Source organism: Danio aesculapii, chromosome 5, assembly GCF_903798145.1.
Source record: "Danio aesculapii chromosome 5, fDanAes4.1, whole genome shotgun sequence".
Taxonomy (NCBI): domain Eukaryota; kingdom Metazoa; phylum Chordata; class Actinopteri; order Cypriniformes; family Danionidae; genus Danio; species Danio aesculapii.
Genome location: NC_079439.1, coordinates 12,283,507 through 12,301,672, shown reverse-complemented (window position 1 = coordinate 12,301,672; position 18,166 = coordinate 12,283,507). Strand labels below are relative to the sequence as shown.

Here is an 18,166-nt window from a genome sequence, read left to right as displayed (position 1 = left end):
TCTAATTATGCCTGACAATATTTATATATAGTAAACATTTTTTCACTTACTGCCTTTTTAGTAGTATAATGTACACACAAGCATTTAGTTTGAATTAACAAACATTTCATATTGCTTAATGAGTGAGCAGTTCACGTACATTTAGATTGAAATAAAATCAGTTTTGTTTGACATTTGAGTACAAAAATCTACTTTAACTGATTAAAAAGTCATGTACTGATTGTTAAAATATTGTTTATTACTGTTAATAGAATGAATATGTGTGTATATATAAAGTAAAGGGTCTAATGTTTTAAATAACTTTGCAAAAATAATGCCCCATTGTCGGCAGAGTTTAAACAGATTTATATTTAAAAAAGGAGAGAGAGGGATGGAAATATATTTACTCTGACTTTTAAAGATTAATACATTTTATATACTAGCCTAAGTGATTAAAAAAGTCTTGCTAACAATAGGGAAGGTAATGGCAAAGTACAAATACTGAAAATGAAAATAAATGCTGGAATTTTGGTGCTGCACTTTCATCCTTAAATGCATGTTAATGTCATTATATGATTCTTCTAATTATGCCTGACAATATTTATATATAGTAAACAATCTTTACACATAATGACTTTTTAGTAGTATAATGTACACACAAGCATTTAGTTTGAATTAACAAACATTCTATATTGCTTAATGAGTGAGCAGTTCACGTACATTCAGATTGAAATAAAATCAGTTTTGTTTGACATTTGAGTACAAAAATCTACTTTAAAGAATTATTAAAATGTCATGTACTTTATAAGATATGTTAAAATATTGTTTATTACTGTTAATAGAATGAATGTGTGTATATTAAAAAGTAAGGGGTCTAATGTTTCAAATAACTGTCAGTCAGTGTAACAGATTTATGTTAAAAAAGAGATAGACGAAAAAGCCTATTTATTCTGATTTAAAGGGCACATAGTTTACCTCTTTTTTATGATTTAATATTAATATTATGGTTCTTCTGAGTGTGTCAGTTTAGGTTCAGTTTAAAACACAATTCAGATTTTTTTATTATAATGTGTTAAAAAGTGTCATGTTGGGGGCGTGTCCACAGTTCGCTGATTTAGGGGTGTGTTGCTTCACATGTAAATTAGTTTCCGCTTCCCGCCAACGTAACAAGGGGGCGGGGCCATGAGCTCATCCGCTTTGCGTTTGCAACAGAGTCTGACAGGCAGACTGTGAGAAGGAGCTGGAGTGAGAGGTTTAGCATTCAGTGGTACATGTACAACTCTGACACAGACCAAGCAGAGAGTACAAAATCATTTGTGTCTTTGTACAGTTTTACAGCCAACTGTGTGCTAGTTTCAAGTGCCGAACTTGTACACAGAAACTAATAACCACGCACACTGAATTAACTTTGACTGAGGCACCGGATGCGCCGCTCGAAGCCGCGACACGGCACACCAGACACTCTCTGTGGCGCACCAGAAACATGAAGTGTCCTGAATCGTCCCGCCACGCATTTTTGAATTCTAAACATAGGTTTCTGCAGCGGTCCACAGCACCCAGCCATCGACTTGAGTGTACCCTGATAGAAACCTATGTTTAGAATTCTAAAACGCATGCTAGTTAAGATCACAGGGAGCTTCTGGGATCGCGAGAAATGCAAACGGCTGAAGTATAAGGTAGACTCAATGAGAAGTACACATGTTTGCAAACCTACCTAAAGATACAACCAATAATTCCGATTAGAGCGATAATGTGGAGAATATTGATCTTGTGTTGAGCCCAATGAGCCTTGCATCTAAAAATAGAGCTAGGGTGTTTCTTTAATGATATCGCTTCGACTCACGCTGAAAATGGCGGACGTGAATCAACAAACTGAGGATATGATGACGCGCCTGTCAATCAATATTGGCCCCACTCCTACGTAAAGTTGCGGTCGGTTTGAAAACCGCTCCAATTGGTCCACCGTTTTTTATGTTGTTAAATTGAAAAAAAAAGCACTGGGTGTGCTTATATCACCCCAATATGACAGTCTATACACCATACATGCACATATGTCTGTCCAAACAGCTTGAAAAGTAGATTTTTTACCATAGGTGCCCTTTAAAGATTAATACTTTTTATATTTTAGCCTAAATGATAAAAAAAACATCTTGCTAACAATAAAGGGAAGATAATGGCAAAGTATAAATACTTAAAATGACAATACATACAGGAATTTTGGTGCTGGTCATGTAGTTTAATGTCATAATATGATTTTTCTTTTAAATATGCCTGACAAGATTTGTATATAGTAAACAATTTTTCCACTTCATGACATTTTAGTGGTATAATGTACAACCACACATACTCGGAAATAAAGGATTGAAGTAAAGTTGGTTTAATATTCACACATTCATTCAGTGACAACTCCTATATTATATGCACCTATTGTTATATTGTCTTGTATATTATATTGTACCTATTGAAATCCTATGTAAATATAACTTCAAAACAACATTAGAGCTATTTTATTGACTATCAACAATGTTGTATCCTACTTTGATAGTCATTGGCTGCTAATTTTTTTGTTTAAAACTTTACTAATCCCCTTGGGGCAATTCATTCTGACATGGTGGTGCTTCACATATAACAAAAATAACCCAACACAAACACCAACACTTAACATCAAGTACACACCAAAAATTAATAATGGATAATAATAACTAATAATAATCCATCGATTAACTACATTTATTACCTAACGAACTGCTTCAGGAACAAAAGTAAATTTATAACGATTTGTGGAACATCTTATTGTCCTTAGATGTCACCCAAGAGGTATCCACTCAAAATATCTGCTCGAGGGGTGTGCGCTGTCTCCTAGTATTTTATGTGCCATCTTCAACACCTGCTGTTCGTAATAGTATGCAAGACTACGCAGGGGAACTCCTAACATTTTGAGCACAAATTAATGCCATGAAGACGATTCTTGTTTTTATAGAACGTGACGAAAACCAGCAAATAAAGGAAAAGGACAAAATACTTTCAATAAATGAATTGTAAAAGGTCTTATAAATAACTTTCTCTACATTAAAAGAGTTGTTTCCACAATAACTTCTTTAATAACCGTCTTTGATGAGCCTTATTAATAATTGCATGTGTTCTTTTTCCTCAATTCCTTTTTATTATATTTTAAATGTACATACACACTTCCATGTGTCAGATATAACATAAACCAACAAGCTAACAAATGAACAAACAAAACAAAAGGCTTCTCAGTATTTTACATCAGAATCTTTACATCTAGTAAAACATTTCCAAATCCTCCACCTTTTAAAAACAACATAAAAGGTCCCCAAACTCTATCAAACATTCTGTATTTATTTCTTAATATATGTTATTTTTTCCATTGACATGTTTGTTACCATCTCTTAATTGTGAGTGTTTTGATGAAATTTCAACCTGTTGTTAATAATTGTTCCCAGTTACCTTTATTCCTCCAGAACCCCGACCTGTGTTTCATTTATAACCACCCTTTAGAGAGCAGGTGTTTTTTTGTGTTTTTTTTTTTTTTTTTGCCAAAATTAATGAGCATTCTTTGTTTTTTGATACATTCAGGTCTAGTCTCGTTTTATTGCACCACGAGATAAAAGCATGCAGGACTGAACCATATTTCTAGTCTTAGTAAGAAAGCAAGTATAAAAGCACAGTATCATCTGCATATTTAACCAAGTACCTATTTTCCAGTGTACTCTGACAATCATTTGTATATAATATAAAAGAACAGGATAAAGTATGCAGCCTTGTTGAGAGAATGTGAAGTATTAATGATATCTGATTTCCCTATTTAGAATTTGCAAATACTTCCTAATTATATTTTATTCAATTATATCAAGGTGAAAGTCTGAATGTAAAACCAACTTTACCCTGATAAATAAAGGTGCAAAGCCTGTCACTGGGGCAGTACCTTTTCAAAAAGGAACACTTTGAACTTATCTGGTCCACATTTGGATGTTATTTAGTACCTAAAAATGTACAAATGTGAGCCACATGGTACCTTAAAATACAAAAGTGTACCTTATCAATGTAGACCTGTACCGCCTCAGTGACAGGATTTGTGTTTATTTCTGAGTGTGTACTAAACTTTGCTCAACTTACAAATTAGTATTGTGAAAAAAGACATATCAAGAAACCGTCGTTTATATACACCAATATTGTAAACACATCTAGATAAACGTAACTTTATTTTTTTTTAAATTCCCATCCCAGGTTCTGCTGACTGCAATCTCCGAATTTTCCTTGCCAATCTTAAAATAAACGTAACTAGGCTAGCTGTCTACCTACTGTATGTCGTAAGTTTCACAGATACTCACAGCCGGTTTTATCAGCCAGATCTTGGTACATCTGAGCTCGTCCTTCTGACTGGGCAGCTCCCATGTTAAATTCCGGAAGAGAGCAGTAACACCGTCGTGTGAAGAAGAAAACGATCTGAAACTAAACTTTCTCAACGTGCGCTCAGACTTTAACAGTGAAGCCCCGCCCTGCTCATTGAACATGCAAATTAGCGTCGGCGGCACACCCGCGCCTCTGTCTGAGAACTTTTGAGGTAAAGTCATTATTTAAGTAAATAACATAACATGCTTTTATCCAAAGCGACTTACAAATAAGGATAAAAGAAGCACTTCAAATCACCAGAGAGCAGATCTATCTATCTATCTATCTATCTATCTATCTATCTATCTATCTATCTATCTATCTATCTATCTATCTATCTATCTATCTATCTATCTATCTATCTATCTATCTATCATTTTTTCTCAATATTAAAATATAAATTCATAAGTTTAAATTCTGTAATAAAACAATAATTAAAATACATGTATTATAAATAATAAGTAATCTCAAGTCTTGTAATATTAGCACTTAGTTAACATAGCACTTAGTTAAATGCTTTTACTCTTAATTGTCATGAATGAATTGCAATGCTCATAATGTTTTCATGATATTCACCTTCTGCAGTCAAAGGACTGAGGTTCAGCTTTGCAGATGCTTATATTTGCATTATCAATATTTGAGGTTGTGTGACTTAAAGAGAATTAAAGTTAATGCAAACACACCCCTTTGCTTTGGATACAACAAAGTCACCAACCGACTTGTTTGCATTGTCACATTTCAATTGCATGTGTTCTGTCCATATTTAAAGCATATTGTTATTTGTATACTGTCATACACAAGGGGAAACTATTGTAGGACACTATTCTGAAAATGCTTACCCTTTTCCCCTAGTAATCATCTTAAAGGAGACCTATTATGCCCCTTTTACAAGAGTGTTTCAGCTCAAAATACCATACAAATATTATTTTACAACTGCCCCTTTTAGGCTTTGATCTAATTGTGGCGTTTTGGTGACTGTCGCTTTAAACTCAAATGACACTGTGCTGTTTTCAAAGAGGGCGGAGCTACAAATGCCTATGTGTCAGCATAGTGTGGTAGATTCAAAAACAAGACTTATGTCCTATGCTAATGAGGAGGAGATCGTCACTAGTGGGCGGGGCTTTTCCCCTTTGATGACACGTACAAAGGGAGAATGTCAATCAAAGTGTTTCTGCAGACTGTTTTTATCAAGGGTGATTATAAATAATAGAATTAATAAATGTTTACCATTAGAAGCTCTATATATTCACTATCTGTTGCCATACAGCTGTGATTAAACCCCTTATAAAAGTGATTTTTGCATAATATGTCCCATTTAACTTAAAACAATCAGCATAAATATTAAAGTAAAAATGTTTGACATGGATTTCAGGATGTTGAAATATTGCATTTGTATCTCAGTAGTCTCAGTAAAACCGGACGATCCTGTTCTCCAGGAAAAACAAAAAGTTAAGCCAGGAAATCTCACCATCTGTACAAAGATGTTCACAATTTGCCTAAATTTGTTGGGTGACTTCAGGGAAAAAAGTTACAATATTATACAAAATATTCACACACGCGTACATAGAAACTATACTAAACTTCATAGTTATACATTACATATATACAACTACATAAATATCTATATAATGCATATCGAAGTCAAATTTTTACTTAATATTATTAAGTCAATATATTTTGTCAAATGTATGCATATGTTTATTTATATTATACATAATAAATAGACTCACTGGCCACTTTATAAGGTACACCTTTCCAACTGATTGTTAACGCAAATTTCTAATCGGCCAATGATATGGCTGCAACTTAATGCATTTAGGTATGTAGACATGATCAAGACAATCTGCTGCAGTTCAAACTGAGCATCAGAATGGGGAAGAAAGGGGATTTAAATGACTTTGAACGTGACATGGTTATTGGTGCCAGACGGGCTGGTCTGAGTATTTCAGAAACTGCTGGATTTTCACACACAGCCATCTGTAGGGTTTACATAGAATGGAACGATAAAAGAGAAAATATCCAGTGAGCGGCAGTTCTGTGGGCGCAAATGCCTTGTTGATGCCAGAGATCAGAGGAGAATGGCCAGACTGGTTCCAGCTGATAGAAAGGCAACATCACCTCACTCGTTACAACCGAGGTATGCTGAAGTGCATCTCTGAATGCACAACACGTCCAACCTTGAAGTTGATGGGCTACAGCAGCAGAAGACCACACCGGGTGCCACTCCTGTCAGCTAACAACAGATAACTGAGGCTACAATTCACACAGATGCATCAAAATTGGACAATAGAATATTGGAGAAACATTGCCTGGTCTGATAAGTCTTGATTTTTGCTGCGACATTCGGATGGTCGGGTCAGAATTTGGCGTCAACAACATGAAAGCATGGATCCACCCTGCCTGGTATAAACGGTTCAGGCTGCTGGAGGTGGTGTAATGGTGTGGGGGATATTTTCTTGGCACACTTTGGGCCCATTAGTACTAATTGAGCATCGTGTCAACGCCACAGCCTACCTGAATATTGTTGCTGACCATGTCCATCGCTTTATGACCACATTGTACTCGTCTTCTGATGGCCACTTCCAGCAGGATACTGCTCCATGTCAAAGCGTGAGTCATTTCAGACTGGTTTTTTAAACATGACAATGAGTTCACTGTACTCAAATGGCCTCCACAGTCACCAGAAGTCAATCCATTAGAGCACATTTAGGATGTAGTGGAACAGGAGATTTGCATCATGGATGTGCAGCCGACAAATCTGCAGCAACTGTGTGATGCTGTCATGTCAATATGGGGCAAAATCTCTGAGGAATATTTCCAGTACCTTGTTAAATCTACGCCACGAAGGATTAAGGCAGTTCTGAAGCAAAAAGGGGGTCCAACCTGGTACTAGTAAAGTGTACCTAATAAAGTGGCCTGTGAGTGTATACATAGAACAAATATTATATCAAAACAAACTTATTTTGCATGCAATTTTTTTTTTTTTTTTTTTGCCCAGAACTTTAATGTATACATGCGGGGCAAAAAAATAATGAAGTATTAAAATACTAATTAAAAAATAAATATATAGAGAGTAGAATACATTTTGTAAATATACGTGCAAATAAATAACTGGACCAACAGTATAGGGCTTCTTCTTTTATTGTGATTCATTATCTTATATTCTCAATACTTCTGTATTTACAACCACTACGAGTCAAGAACTCTTCGATCTCTTGATCTCCAGGTTTCATTTAGATAATTCTGAAGTAAACATTACAAAATATTTCAAGGTGACAGTGTCAGACATTGTTCCTCACGTTAAGTGTGTTTATTAACATATTAGTGCATTAGTTCAGTTATTAATGATGGCCTGACATTGATCATCAACACATTTAACTGAATATTCAGACCCTCTGTAGTGTGAGTTTAAATAGTCTGTACATCTAGAGTAAGTTTGGTATCTGCACGATTACTGTAACTAAATTTGTATGAATACTGTAACATCATTTGTACACCACTCAAAAACAACACTCTTAGTTTCTTTCAGCTCAGACTACATTTGCAGCTCTGGGTCAAAATTGCCTGGGAAACTGATCTAGGACCATAAGTTAACAAATTAGTGAAAAACTACGACTAAAGACTCCACTTTGTTTGGAAACGGGCTCATTTAACAGCTCTGCTAGAGTTAAACAATTGAGTTTCTCCATTTTAGAATCCATTCAGCCTATCACCAATCTGGCAGGAACACTTTTAGCTTAGCTTAGCATAGATCATTGAATCGGATTAGACCATTAGCATCTTGCTCAAATTAAAAAAAATAAAAATAAAGAGATCATTGATAATTTTCCTATTGAAAGATTGACTCTTCTGTAATTAAATCATGAACTAAGACCAACAGAAAATGAAAATTGCTGCATATCATTGTGCCTGCTGCAGCCATGGTATGGCAACAAAATTTCTTGATTATTACGCCGGAATGAGAATATAGATCCTAGACATATCAGACTAGAAAAAAGCAGTTTCATTTTCCATCAGTCTTAGTACACTATGTAACTACAGAAGAGTCAAGCTTTAAATAGGAAACTTATAGAAACTCTTTGGTCATTGTTAGTGAGATGCTAATGGTCTAATCTGATTCAATGATCTATGCTAAGCTAAGCTAAAAGTGCTCCCGATAGAGCCAGAGATTGGCTGAATGGATTAAAAAATGGTCAAACTCAACTTTAAAGTATTGCTTTAAAGAGACAGTTCATCTAGAACTGAAAACTTACTTGCCCTCAAAACATTTTCATGAGGCTTTTTTTGTTTTTTCTGCAAACATGTTTGAGTTTTTTCTTTCTGATCAACACAAAAGAAGATACTTTAAAGAATGTTGGAAGTAGCCATTAACATACATTGAAAAATGTTGAAAATCAACAGCCATTGACTTCCACAGTGCTTTTTGTTTTCTTCAAAGGTACTTCTTTTGTGGCCAATAGTGGAGGCTGAGTATATAATGACATGGATTTTCATTTTTGGGTGAACTGTCCCTTTAACAACACCTTAAATTATGAAATTGGGTCTCCTATTAGATGTTCTGATTAAAGAAAGTGGATTTGTTCTGCATTTATTCTCACTGTAAAAATGCCGGGTTTCACACAATGGATTTGTGTTGGGGCAACATGAAGGAATTAAGTTAGCTCATCACCGATCTTGTGTGAACATTTTTAGCTTAGCTTAGCATAGATCATTCAATTGGATTAGACCATTATCATCTTGCTCAAAAACAAAAAAAAAGAGATCATTGATCATTTTTCTATTAAAAGATTGACTCTTCTGTAATTAAATCGTGAACTAAGACCAACAGAAAATGAAAATTGATGCATAATATCATTGCGCTTGCTGCAGCCATGGTATGGCAAAAAAATTTCTTGATTATTACGCCAGAATGAGAATATAGATCCTAGACATATCAGACTAGAAAAAAGCACCTTTTCATTTTCATCAGTCTTAGTACACGATGTAACTACAGAAGAGTCAAGCTTTAAATAATAATAAAAAAAATCATAGAAACTAAGTTAATGGTCTAATCTAATTCAATGATCTATGCTAAGCTAAGCTAAAAGTGCACCTGATAGACCCGGAGATCAGCTGAATAGAATAAAAAATTGGTAAAACTCAACTGTTTAACTCTCGTGAGCTTAATGAGTCTAAATCCAAAAAGCATTGAATTGTTGCTTTTAAAGGGACAGTTCATCCAAAAATGAAAAATTACTTGCCCTCAAAATTTTCATGAGTTTGTTTTTTCTTTCTGCGAACATGTTTGAGTTTATTTCTTTCTGATGAACACAAAAGAAGATACTTTGAAGATTGTTGGAAACCAGCAGCCATTAACATTCATAGAAGGAAACAAAAAAACACTGTGGAATGGCTGCTGATTTTCAAGATTAATTATGAGATCAGGTCTCCTTTTAGATGTTCTTATGAAAGAAAGTGGAGATGTTCTGCATTTATTCTCACTGTAAAAAATGCTGGGTTCCACACAATCGATTTGTGTTGGGGCAATATGGAGGAATAAGTTGGCTCATCACTGATGTGGTGGGAACATTTTTAGCTTAGCTTAGCATAGATCATTGAATCAGATTAGACCATTAGCATCTTGCTAAAAAAAAAAAAAGAGATCATTGATCATTTTCCTATTGAAAGATTAACTCTTCTGTAATTAAATCGTGAACCAAGACCCACAGAAAATGAAAATTGATGCGTAATATCATATAATGACATGGATTAAAATTTTTGGGTGAACTGTCCCTTTAACAACGCCTTCAATTATGAAATCGGGTCTCCTATTAGATGTTCTGATAAAAGAAAGTGGATATGTTCTGCATTTATTCTCACTGTAAAAATGCCGGGTTCCACACAATCAATTTGTGTTGGGGCAACATGAAGGAATTAAGTTAACCTATTCCTTCTTTTTACAAATGTTAGTGGATTGAACATAAAACAATTGAGTTGTCCACGAAAAAAAGAATTGTGTTGTTTCTGCTCATTTTAGATAAGTAGTTTGAACATTTGAGTGCTGGTCTAGGGATCTAACAGATCGTGGTCCTGGAAGTTGGCGGTGGGCTCTGGTGACTGGCCTGAGTTTGGGGTGAGAGCGTGGTAAAGCTCCTCTACTGTCCTGTGGGTTTTGCACATGTCTTCTGGGTATCGCGCTTGCAGCTCTTCATTAGAGATGTAGTGCGTTTCAGAAAACTCGTTGAAGTAGCGGCCGACTTCAGGGTGAGCGATTTCCAGTGGCGCAGAGTGAGGCTCCAGATTCTCTGCAAATCAATATAGAAAAAGAAGGTTTTTTGTGTTTTAAAGGGACGTTCATTCATTCGTTTTCCTTCAGCTTAGTCCCCTTATTCATCAGGGGTTGCCACTGTGGAATGAACCACCAACTTATCCAGCATACTGTATGTTTTACACAGCAGATGCCCTTCCAGCTGCAATCCAGTACTGGGTACAGAAGCACCCATACACACTCATTCACACACATACACTATGGCCAACTTAGTTTATTCAATTCACCCATAGTGCATGTCTTTGGACTGTGGGGGAAACTGGAGCACCCGGAGGAAACCCACACCATCCTGGGTATATGCAGGAATCCTAAAGGTAATGTTCAATACCTTTTTAAGACTTTTTAAAGACCTTCTTAGAATATTTTAAGACCTCGCCGCCACTTCAAGTTCTAATCAGTATCAAACCTTTAACTTAATAAACAGTTGCTAATAAACAGGTGTAGTTAAATAAATCAATGGAGCACAATCATGCAACAGAACTCAGATAAGCTCGAGACAAAGCTTGAAAGAATAAATTAAATGATTATTTTCAGCGACAGGTTTCAGCCACTGTTTAAACTCCTTTTTCTCCAACCAGGAGTACGCAAACTTGCATTGTCCCATTTTGTCATCTGTTTTGCTCTATGGTTTGGCTACATGTGGAGAGCGTCATTACACCTTTCCGCGTTTGTCACAAATTATGTGACCTCTCACGAACGGAGGAGCTTGGCCGGATGCACCCGAACCAATTGTCGGATTGAGGAAAATATATTCATACTTTTTTGGAGTCAAACACTTTGGGCAACACCTGAACAAAATTTAAGACCTCGTAACAACCCGATTAAAACTTTATAATACCTTTTAACTGCCTTAATTTTCTCATAATTGATTTATCAAATTTTAATACTTTAAAACCCCGCGGACACCCTGACCAACACCGGGGGAACTTGCAAACTCCACACAGAAATGCCAACTGGTCAAGCTGGGACTCAAACCAGCGAGCTTCTTGCTGTGAGGCGACAGTGCTAACCACTAAGCCACCATGTCGCCTTTAAAGGGACAGTTCACCTGTAAGTGAAAATGTGCTCATTATTTACGCTCCCTCAAGTGGTTCCATACCTTTACAATTGAACACATAAGACACACCAACATCTTTTGTCTTCAACAGAAGTGTTTAAGAACGCTCAACCTGTAGCCATTGACATCTACACTATTTTGTTCAGTATTTTGCGATTCACAAGTGTTTTTATTTACAGTTGTGAATTGCATTATGGGATGTTGATCTCTGCTCTTTCGACTTTTGATGTTGAAAATTCAACTCTGAAGTTTAAGAAAAGGAACTTTTATTGACATTTTAGTAGTTCGAAATAATATAATAGAAAAAAAGAAATACTATACAGAGAAATAAGTCTGTAAAATAACCGAAAATGTACTGGCAGCTCATTACAAGTAATATACAACACCAGCGGAGCAGTGGCGCAGTGGGTCGTTGGTTCAAGTCCCGGCTGGACCAGCTGGCATTTCTGTGTGGAGTGTGCATGTTCTCCCCATGTTGGCGTGGGTTTCCTCCAGAGTCCAAACACATGCGTTATAGGTGAATTGAATAAACTAAATTGGCCGTAGTGTATGTGTGTGACTGACTGTGTATGGGTGTTTCCCAGTACTAGGTTGCAGCTGGAAGGGCATCCGCTGCGTAAAACATATGCCAGATTAGTTGGCGGTTCAATTCACTGTGGCGACCTCTGAAATAGAGACTAAGCCGAAGGAAAATTAATGGATGTGGTGACTGTATGAGTGTTGGACTGATTGCGTAGCTTTACATGGACATTGGAAAATAAGACCTGTTTAAATGATTTAAGACAGTGAATTTAAGACTTTTTAAGGTTATTTTTGAACTTTTAGACATTAAGACTTTTTAAGACCCTGTGGACACTCTGAAATGTGAATAAAAATGTACATATTTCTTGTTTTCCTCGCAAATGTGAAACGCCTCACCTTGTGCAGCGTATCTGCAGGTCCCGTCCTGTACCAGGACATTGTAGAACGGCTGATCAGCCCCTTTAGACAGCTGATGGACCCTCATAGTGTTAATCCATTCCTGACTCATGGTGCATTTAGGGTCCCATCCATAGATAACACAGTTGTAGCCAGACCTACAGTATGAGAGGAACCAGACAAATTCACAATGTTCTGCAATCTCCATTGTTTATCTACACTGCAAAACCCAAAAAGTTAAGGTGACTCAAACCATTTGAGGAAACCGATTGCAACAAACTATTTGAGTTCAAAAACTAATCTATGAGTACTGGGAACTTAATCCATTTGAGTAAATGAAGCAATTTGAGCACAGTAAAACCTGATAAATGAAGAGAACTCAAACCAACTGAGTACTGTAAAACTCAATAAGTTAAGGCAATTAAAACTATTTGAGGAAACCCATTGCTACAAACCATTTGAATTAAACTAATCTTAATGAGTACTGTGAACTTACTCCATTTAGGTTGAAGTAATGAGGTATTTAATTAACTGTTTACCTTCAACACAGAGTTCAAAACTCTTATCAAATGAGTAGAATTAACTTTTAGTAAATTTTGAGTTAACTACACTCATTTCATTTCATAAAGTGGACTGTTGGGTTTTACAGTAAACAGCAGTGGTGCCCAAACTCGGAAAAGAGAACATTTTAATATTTAAGATGGAAGTTCAAGTTCCTCTTGCAGATCTCAAATTTCAGAGTTTGCTATGTTGCGTGGAGAGCCGCTCACCTCTTATGCTTCATGATGAGGCCTGTGGAGAACTGAACGTCTCTGTGTTCAGGAGCGCTGCGTCTCTTCACCTCCGGCTCCACTGGATGTCTCTTATGCTGGATGTGCTCGAGCGTGTGCTGCACCAGATATCCCACCGCTCCGTGCTGAGACGGGTCCAGAGCCTGGATGTGCTGGAGAATATCCAACACCTCAGACAGACAGACGCAAATCAAACAGGACAGTTTATTAGAAACACAGAGACTATACTTTCATTAGAATACATACACTGCACAAAAATGATTTTCTTACTTAGTTTTTTTTGTCTCGTTTCTAGTCTAAATATCTAAAAATTCTTAAATCAAGAAGCATTTTCTAGACAAGCAAAACATTGTCTTGGTTTAAATAATATGCCAAAAAGAAGCGAGTTTTTCCTTAAAACAAGCAAAATAATCTGCCAATGGGGTAAGCAAAATAATCTTATGTCAAAGGGGAAATCAAGATTATTTTGCTGACCCCATTGGCAGATTATTTTGCTTGTTTTAAGGGAAAAAAAAATCACTAAATTTTGGCATATTATTTCTGAAAACCAGAAAATATGTTTTGCTTGCCTAGAAAATGCTTCTTGATATAAGAGTTTTTAGATATTTGGACTAGAAAAAAGATAAAAAATCTAAGTAAGAAAAGCATTTTTTGCAGTGTAGACAGACATTTATGGAGGATAAGAGGATGTACAGTTTGTGTTTTGTTGCTTAATTTCTAATATTTGTGTGTGTACGCATGTTAAGTGTGAAACAATGTTTTGGAAATACAGTTGAAGTCAGAATTATTAGACCTCCAGTTAAATTTGAATTCTTTTATATATTTTTTCCCCAAGGTCAATGTATTTCAACACATTTCTAAACATAATAGTAATAACTTAAATAACTCGCTTCTGATAACTGATTTCTTCTATCTTTGCCATGATGACAGTAAATAATATATTACTTTTTCAAGATACTAGTATTCAGCTTAAAGTGCAATTTAAGGCTTAACTAGGTTAATTAGGTTAACTAGGCAAGTTAGGTTAATTAGGCAAGTCATAGTGTAACAATGGTTTGTTCTGTAGACTATCGGGGAAAAAAGCTTAAAGCCTTAAAGCTAATAATTTTGACCTTAAAATGTTTTTAAAAAAATGACAACTGCTTTTTGTCACGGTCGTCAGCAGTGTTATCAGCGCTTGATTTATTCCGGTATTCCTGCAGAACTACAACTCCCAGAACTCTTTGCACTCATGAACTCCTTCAACAGCTGACAATAATCCAGACATTTTTCCACAGTGAATATCAAACCTAACGCTTACTTTAACAAGCTGAACTTTTAAAGTTAAACTTGATTTGTAGATGTACATTGGAACTATTAAACAAATGTTAGAGCGCCCAAAGTGTTAATTTTGACAAATTAGGCTATACATTCTGTTTAATTGCCATGTCATTTATACACCTCAAGTCAAACGATTGGGCACCTGAACAAATAATTATGATTAAAAAGAAAATGGTTGTAAAAAGAAGTTTCTTGTGCTTGTAACTCGGCTAAATTAATAAAAAAATGTACAAATGTTATTTAAAATCAATTACATGGTTTTTAATTTTAATATTTTGAAAAATTATGAATTCCTGTAATGTTAAAACTCAATTTAAAGCACTTTTCCGTGTTAAATACGCTCAAACGAATGACGTTTGTTTGAGAAGAACATTGTAATTGTTTATGATTGCATTTATTGCTTTTATATTTTCTCGTCATTGATTCTTTGCCGCCTGTACTGACCATTCACCTGTTACTTGACTTCGTCTCTTGAATTACCTGTATGTACCTGTTTGCTCCTGTGTTTGACCAATGCCTGACTGACTACTCTTGTAAATAAAGACGCTGCATTTGGATCCCCAACTCTATTTCCAGTATCGTATGTATTTACACTTTTATTCTAGCCAAAATAAAACAAATAAGACTTTCTCCAGAAGAAAAAATATTATAGGAAATACTGTGAAAATTTCATTAAATTTCACTTGAGAAATATTTGAAAGAATAAATATTTTGCCCTCAAATAATAAATAACAATTTGCCCTCAACTGTAGTATTTTTTTATAGTATATTTTACTCTAAAATATTTTTATTTTCAAAAATTAGATTTTTTTTTTTTTTTTACATACAAATGATTTTTTTTAGCAAGTGGGACAAAAACTTGTAAGAAATAAAAGAAAAACCTAATAATAAAGTGTTCTTTTGTGACTTTCAGTTCGTCAAAGTCTCCTAAAATAGTACCAGTTTAAATATGACATTTAAAAGTAAAACACGTTTTACTATATTAAGTTATACTTTCAAATTGTACCATAATATTACGCATAATAATAGAGCCTCAGCTGGGCCAGTTGGCAGTTCTGTGTGGAGTTTGCATGTTCTCCTTGTTGGCGTGGGTTTCCTCTGGGTGCTCTGGTTTCCCCCACAGTCCAAAGACATGCACTATAGGTGGATTGATCAAACTAAATTGGCCTTTGTGTGTGTGTGTGTGTGTGTGTGCGTGTGTGTGTGTGTGTGTGTGTGCGTGTGTGTGTGTGTGTGTGTGTGTGTGTGTGTGTGTGTGTGTGTGTGTGTGTGTGTGTGTGTGTGTGTGTGTGTGTGTGTGTGTTAATGAGCGAGTATGGATGCTTCTCATTACTGGGTTGCAGCTGGAAGGGGATCCACTGTGTAAAACATATTGTGGATAAGTTGGCAGTTCATTCCGCTGTGTTGACCCCAGATGAATAAGGGGACTAAGCTGAAGGAAAGTTAATGAATGAATGTAAAAGCATCTATAAGTAATGTAAAACTGAAAATGGGGCCTTTTTTGTACACCGAGACAGATTTGTTGGCAAATTGCAGTGCTGCATATATAATATTCCCTCAGTAAATATAGCATATTACTTTTGTCTAGCACTCTTTGTGAATAACATCTATTACTTGGCACTTAGTGAAACCAGAGTAATATTTAGTGCTAATTATAGTATCTACCTTCAAAATAGCAATGACCTTCTTTAACATTGAGTGTATATACAGCAGTCACTGCCTTTATATTTATAGTCCTTTGGTCTTTGGTTATAGGAAAGCATTCAAACTTGGGTTTAAGAATGATTGAAAAAATAGCCATAGCTTTAAGGGGTGTGCAATGATGATATTAAATGCTAAAAAAAGTTATCGGATCTTTTTCTGATAACATTATTTAAACATCATTATGCTGAAAAGCGTTTGTGCCAGTTTGGCCTGTTATGGATTTATTTATTTGTTTGTTTTTTGCTGAACAGTACGATCACTCTCTTAAACTTAACAATTATTCAAACACAAATACATTTGATCATAATAAACAAAACATCAACATATCTGTGTCAACTCAAAAATAACACCTGATTTTAAGCAGTTCGAAATGGAATTGATAAACGTGTGGTGAATGTCCAGCGAATATAAAACCTAACGCTTACTTTAACAAGCTCAACAATTATGATTAAAAAAAACAAACAAAAAACGGTTATTATAAAAAGATGCTTGCCACCAGGCTAAATTAATTAAAATTAAAAAACAATAATAATAATAATTAATTAAAACTGTAAAAATATTATTTAAATGTAAAACAATTAAAAGCAGTTTTTAATCTTAATAGTTTAGAAAATATCATGAATTCCTTTAATGTCAAAGCTCAATTTACAGCACTTTTCAGTGTCAAATACGCTCAAACGAATGACGTTTGTTTGAGACGTACATTGTAATTGTTTTTATATGATTGCATTTGTTGCTTTTATAACACACAGTGTATTACAGGGTCATTCTAACTACATTCTGATAAACTTCATCATGAAATTTTTGCTTCTTTTGGCAAAATGAGTGACTATTGATATTGTCTGGATAATTGAGGTCCACACAATTGCTATGTCGTCTCATCACAAATCGATTAAGTTAACTTAATTGTACAAATTTAAGTGGACTGAACATAAAACAATAAAGTTGTCCCAAAAAAACGTACGAATTGTGTTTGTTTCAACTAATTTTAAATAAGCAGTTTAAAAAAGCACCACAAGCCATTTTTTGAGCATGCTAGGTTCCACACAATGTGGAATGCAAATCAATTAAGTTTAATAGTTTTTACAAATTTAAGTGGATTGAACATAGAACAATTAAGTTGTCCCAAAAAAAATTTCAACTCATTTTAAATTAGCAGTTTGAACAAGTAGCAAAAATATTTTTCTGAGTGTCGTTATATGCCTAAAATACATTATATTTCACATATCCTCCTTACTACCAGAAAAAATAGGAGAAAAAAAGATATTATTTTAAAGATATCATGTGTCCACTACAGTGTGACACACGATATGTATGAAATTTAACCATAATAAGATCATTAAAATTAATTAAATTCCAAAGAAAGTATTAAAGTCAACTTTGGAGTCATAACTGACACTACCACATTATTGTTAGTGTCGTGCATGCATCTTGGAAATGTTGCATTTTTTAAACTGTTTAAGACACTATTTCTGAGGATTTTTCAAAAGGATTCTCCTTTGAAATACAAAGCGATTTTCTTGCTCTTGTTACATCTGGAGTAAGAGCAATTTGAATTCAAGGAACTTATTGATTTCTTTCCTAGAAGCTGGAAGTCAGTCTTGTTCAGAAGCCATGTATTGGTGATTGGTGAAGCCGTGCACTTTTTAAAACTCTGTCTGCCTCTGACAGTGATTC

General features: G+C 35.1%; 2 protein-coding genes across 2 annotated transcripts in view; both read right to left on the bottom strand.

Moving 5' to 3' along the window:
• Positions 1 to 4,465, bottom strand: part of tesca (tescalcin a) — a 21,626-nt gene extending 17,161 nt beyond the window's left edge. The window contains exon 1 of the mRNA XM_056457381.1: positions 4,332 to 4,465. Within this exon, the coding sequence (XP_056313356.1) occupies positions 4,332 to 4,395 (64 nt within the window). The 5' untranslated portion in view covers positions 4,396 to 4,465. The remainder of the gene's footprint in view (positions 1 to 4,331) is intronic.
• A 3,052-nt stretch (positions 4,466 to 7,517) lies between these two features.
• The window catches only part of fbxo21 (F-box protein 21), a 30,167-nt gene continuing 19,518 nt past the window's right edge, over positions 7,518 to 18,166 (bottom strand). Inside the window, exons 10-12 of the mRNA XM_056457378.1 lie at positions 13,445 to 13,635; positions 12,675 to 12,832; positions 7,518 to 10,676 (exon numbers count right to left, since the gene is read on the bottom strand). Of these exons, the coding sequence (XP_056313353.1) occupies positions 10,438 to 10,676; positions 12,675 to 12,832; positions 13,445 to 13,635 (588 nt within the window). The 3' untranslated portion in view covers positions 7,518 to 10,437. The remainder of the gene's footprint in view (positions 10,677 to 12,674; positions 12,833 to 13,444; positions 13,636 to 18,166) is intronic.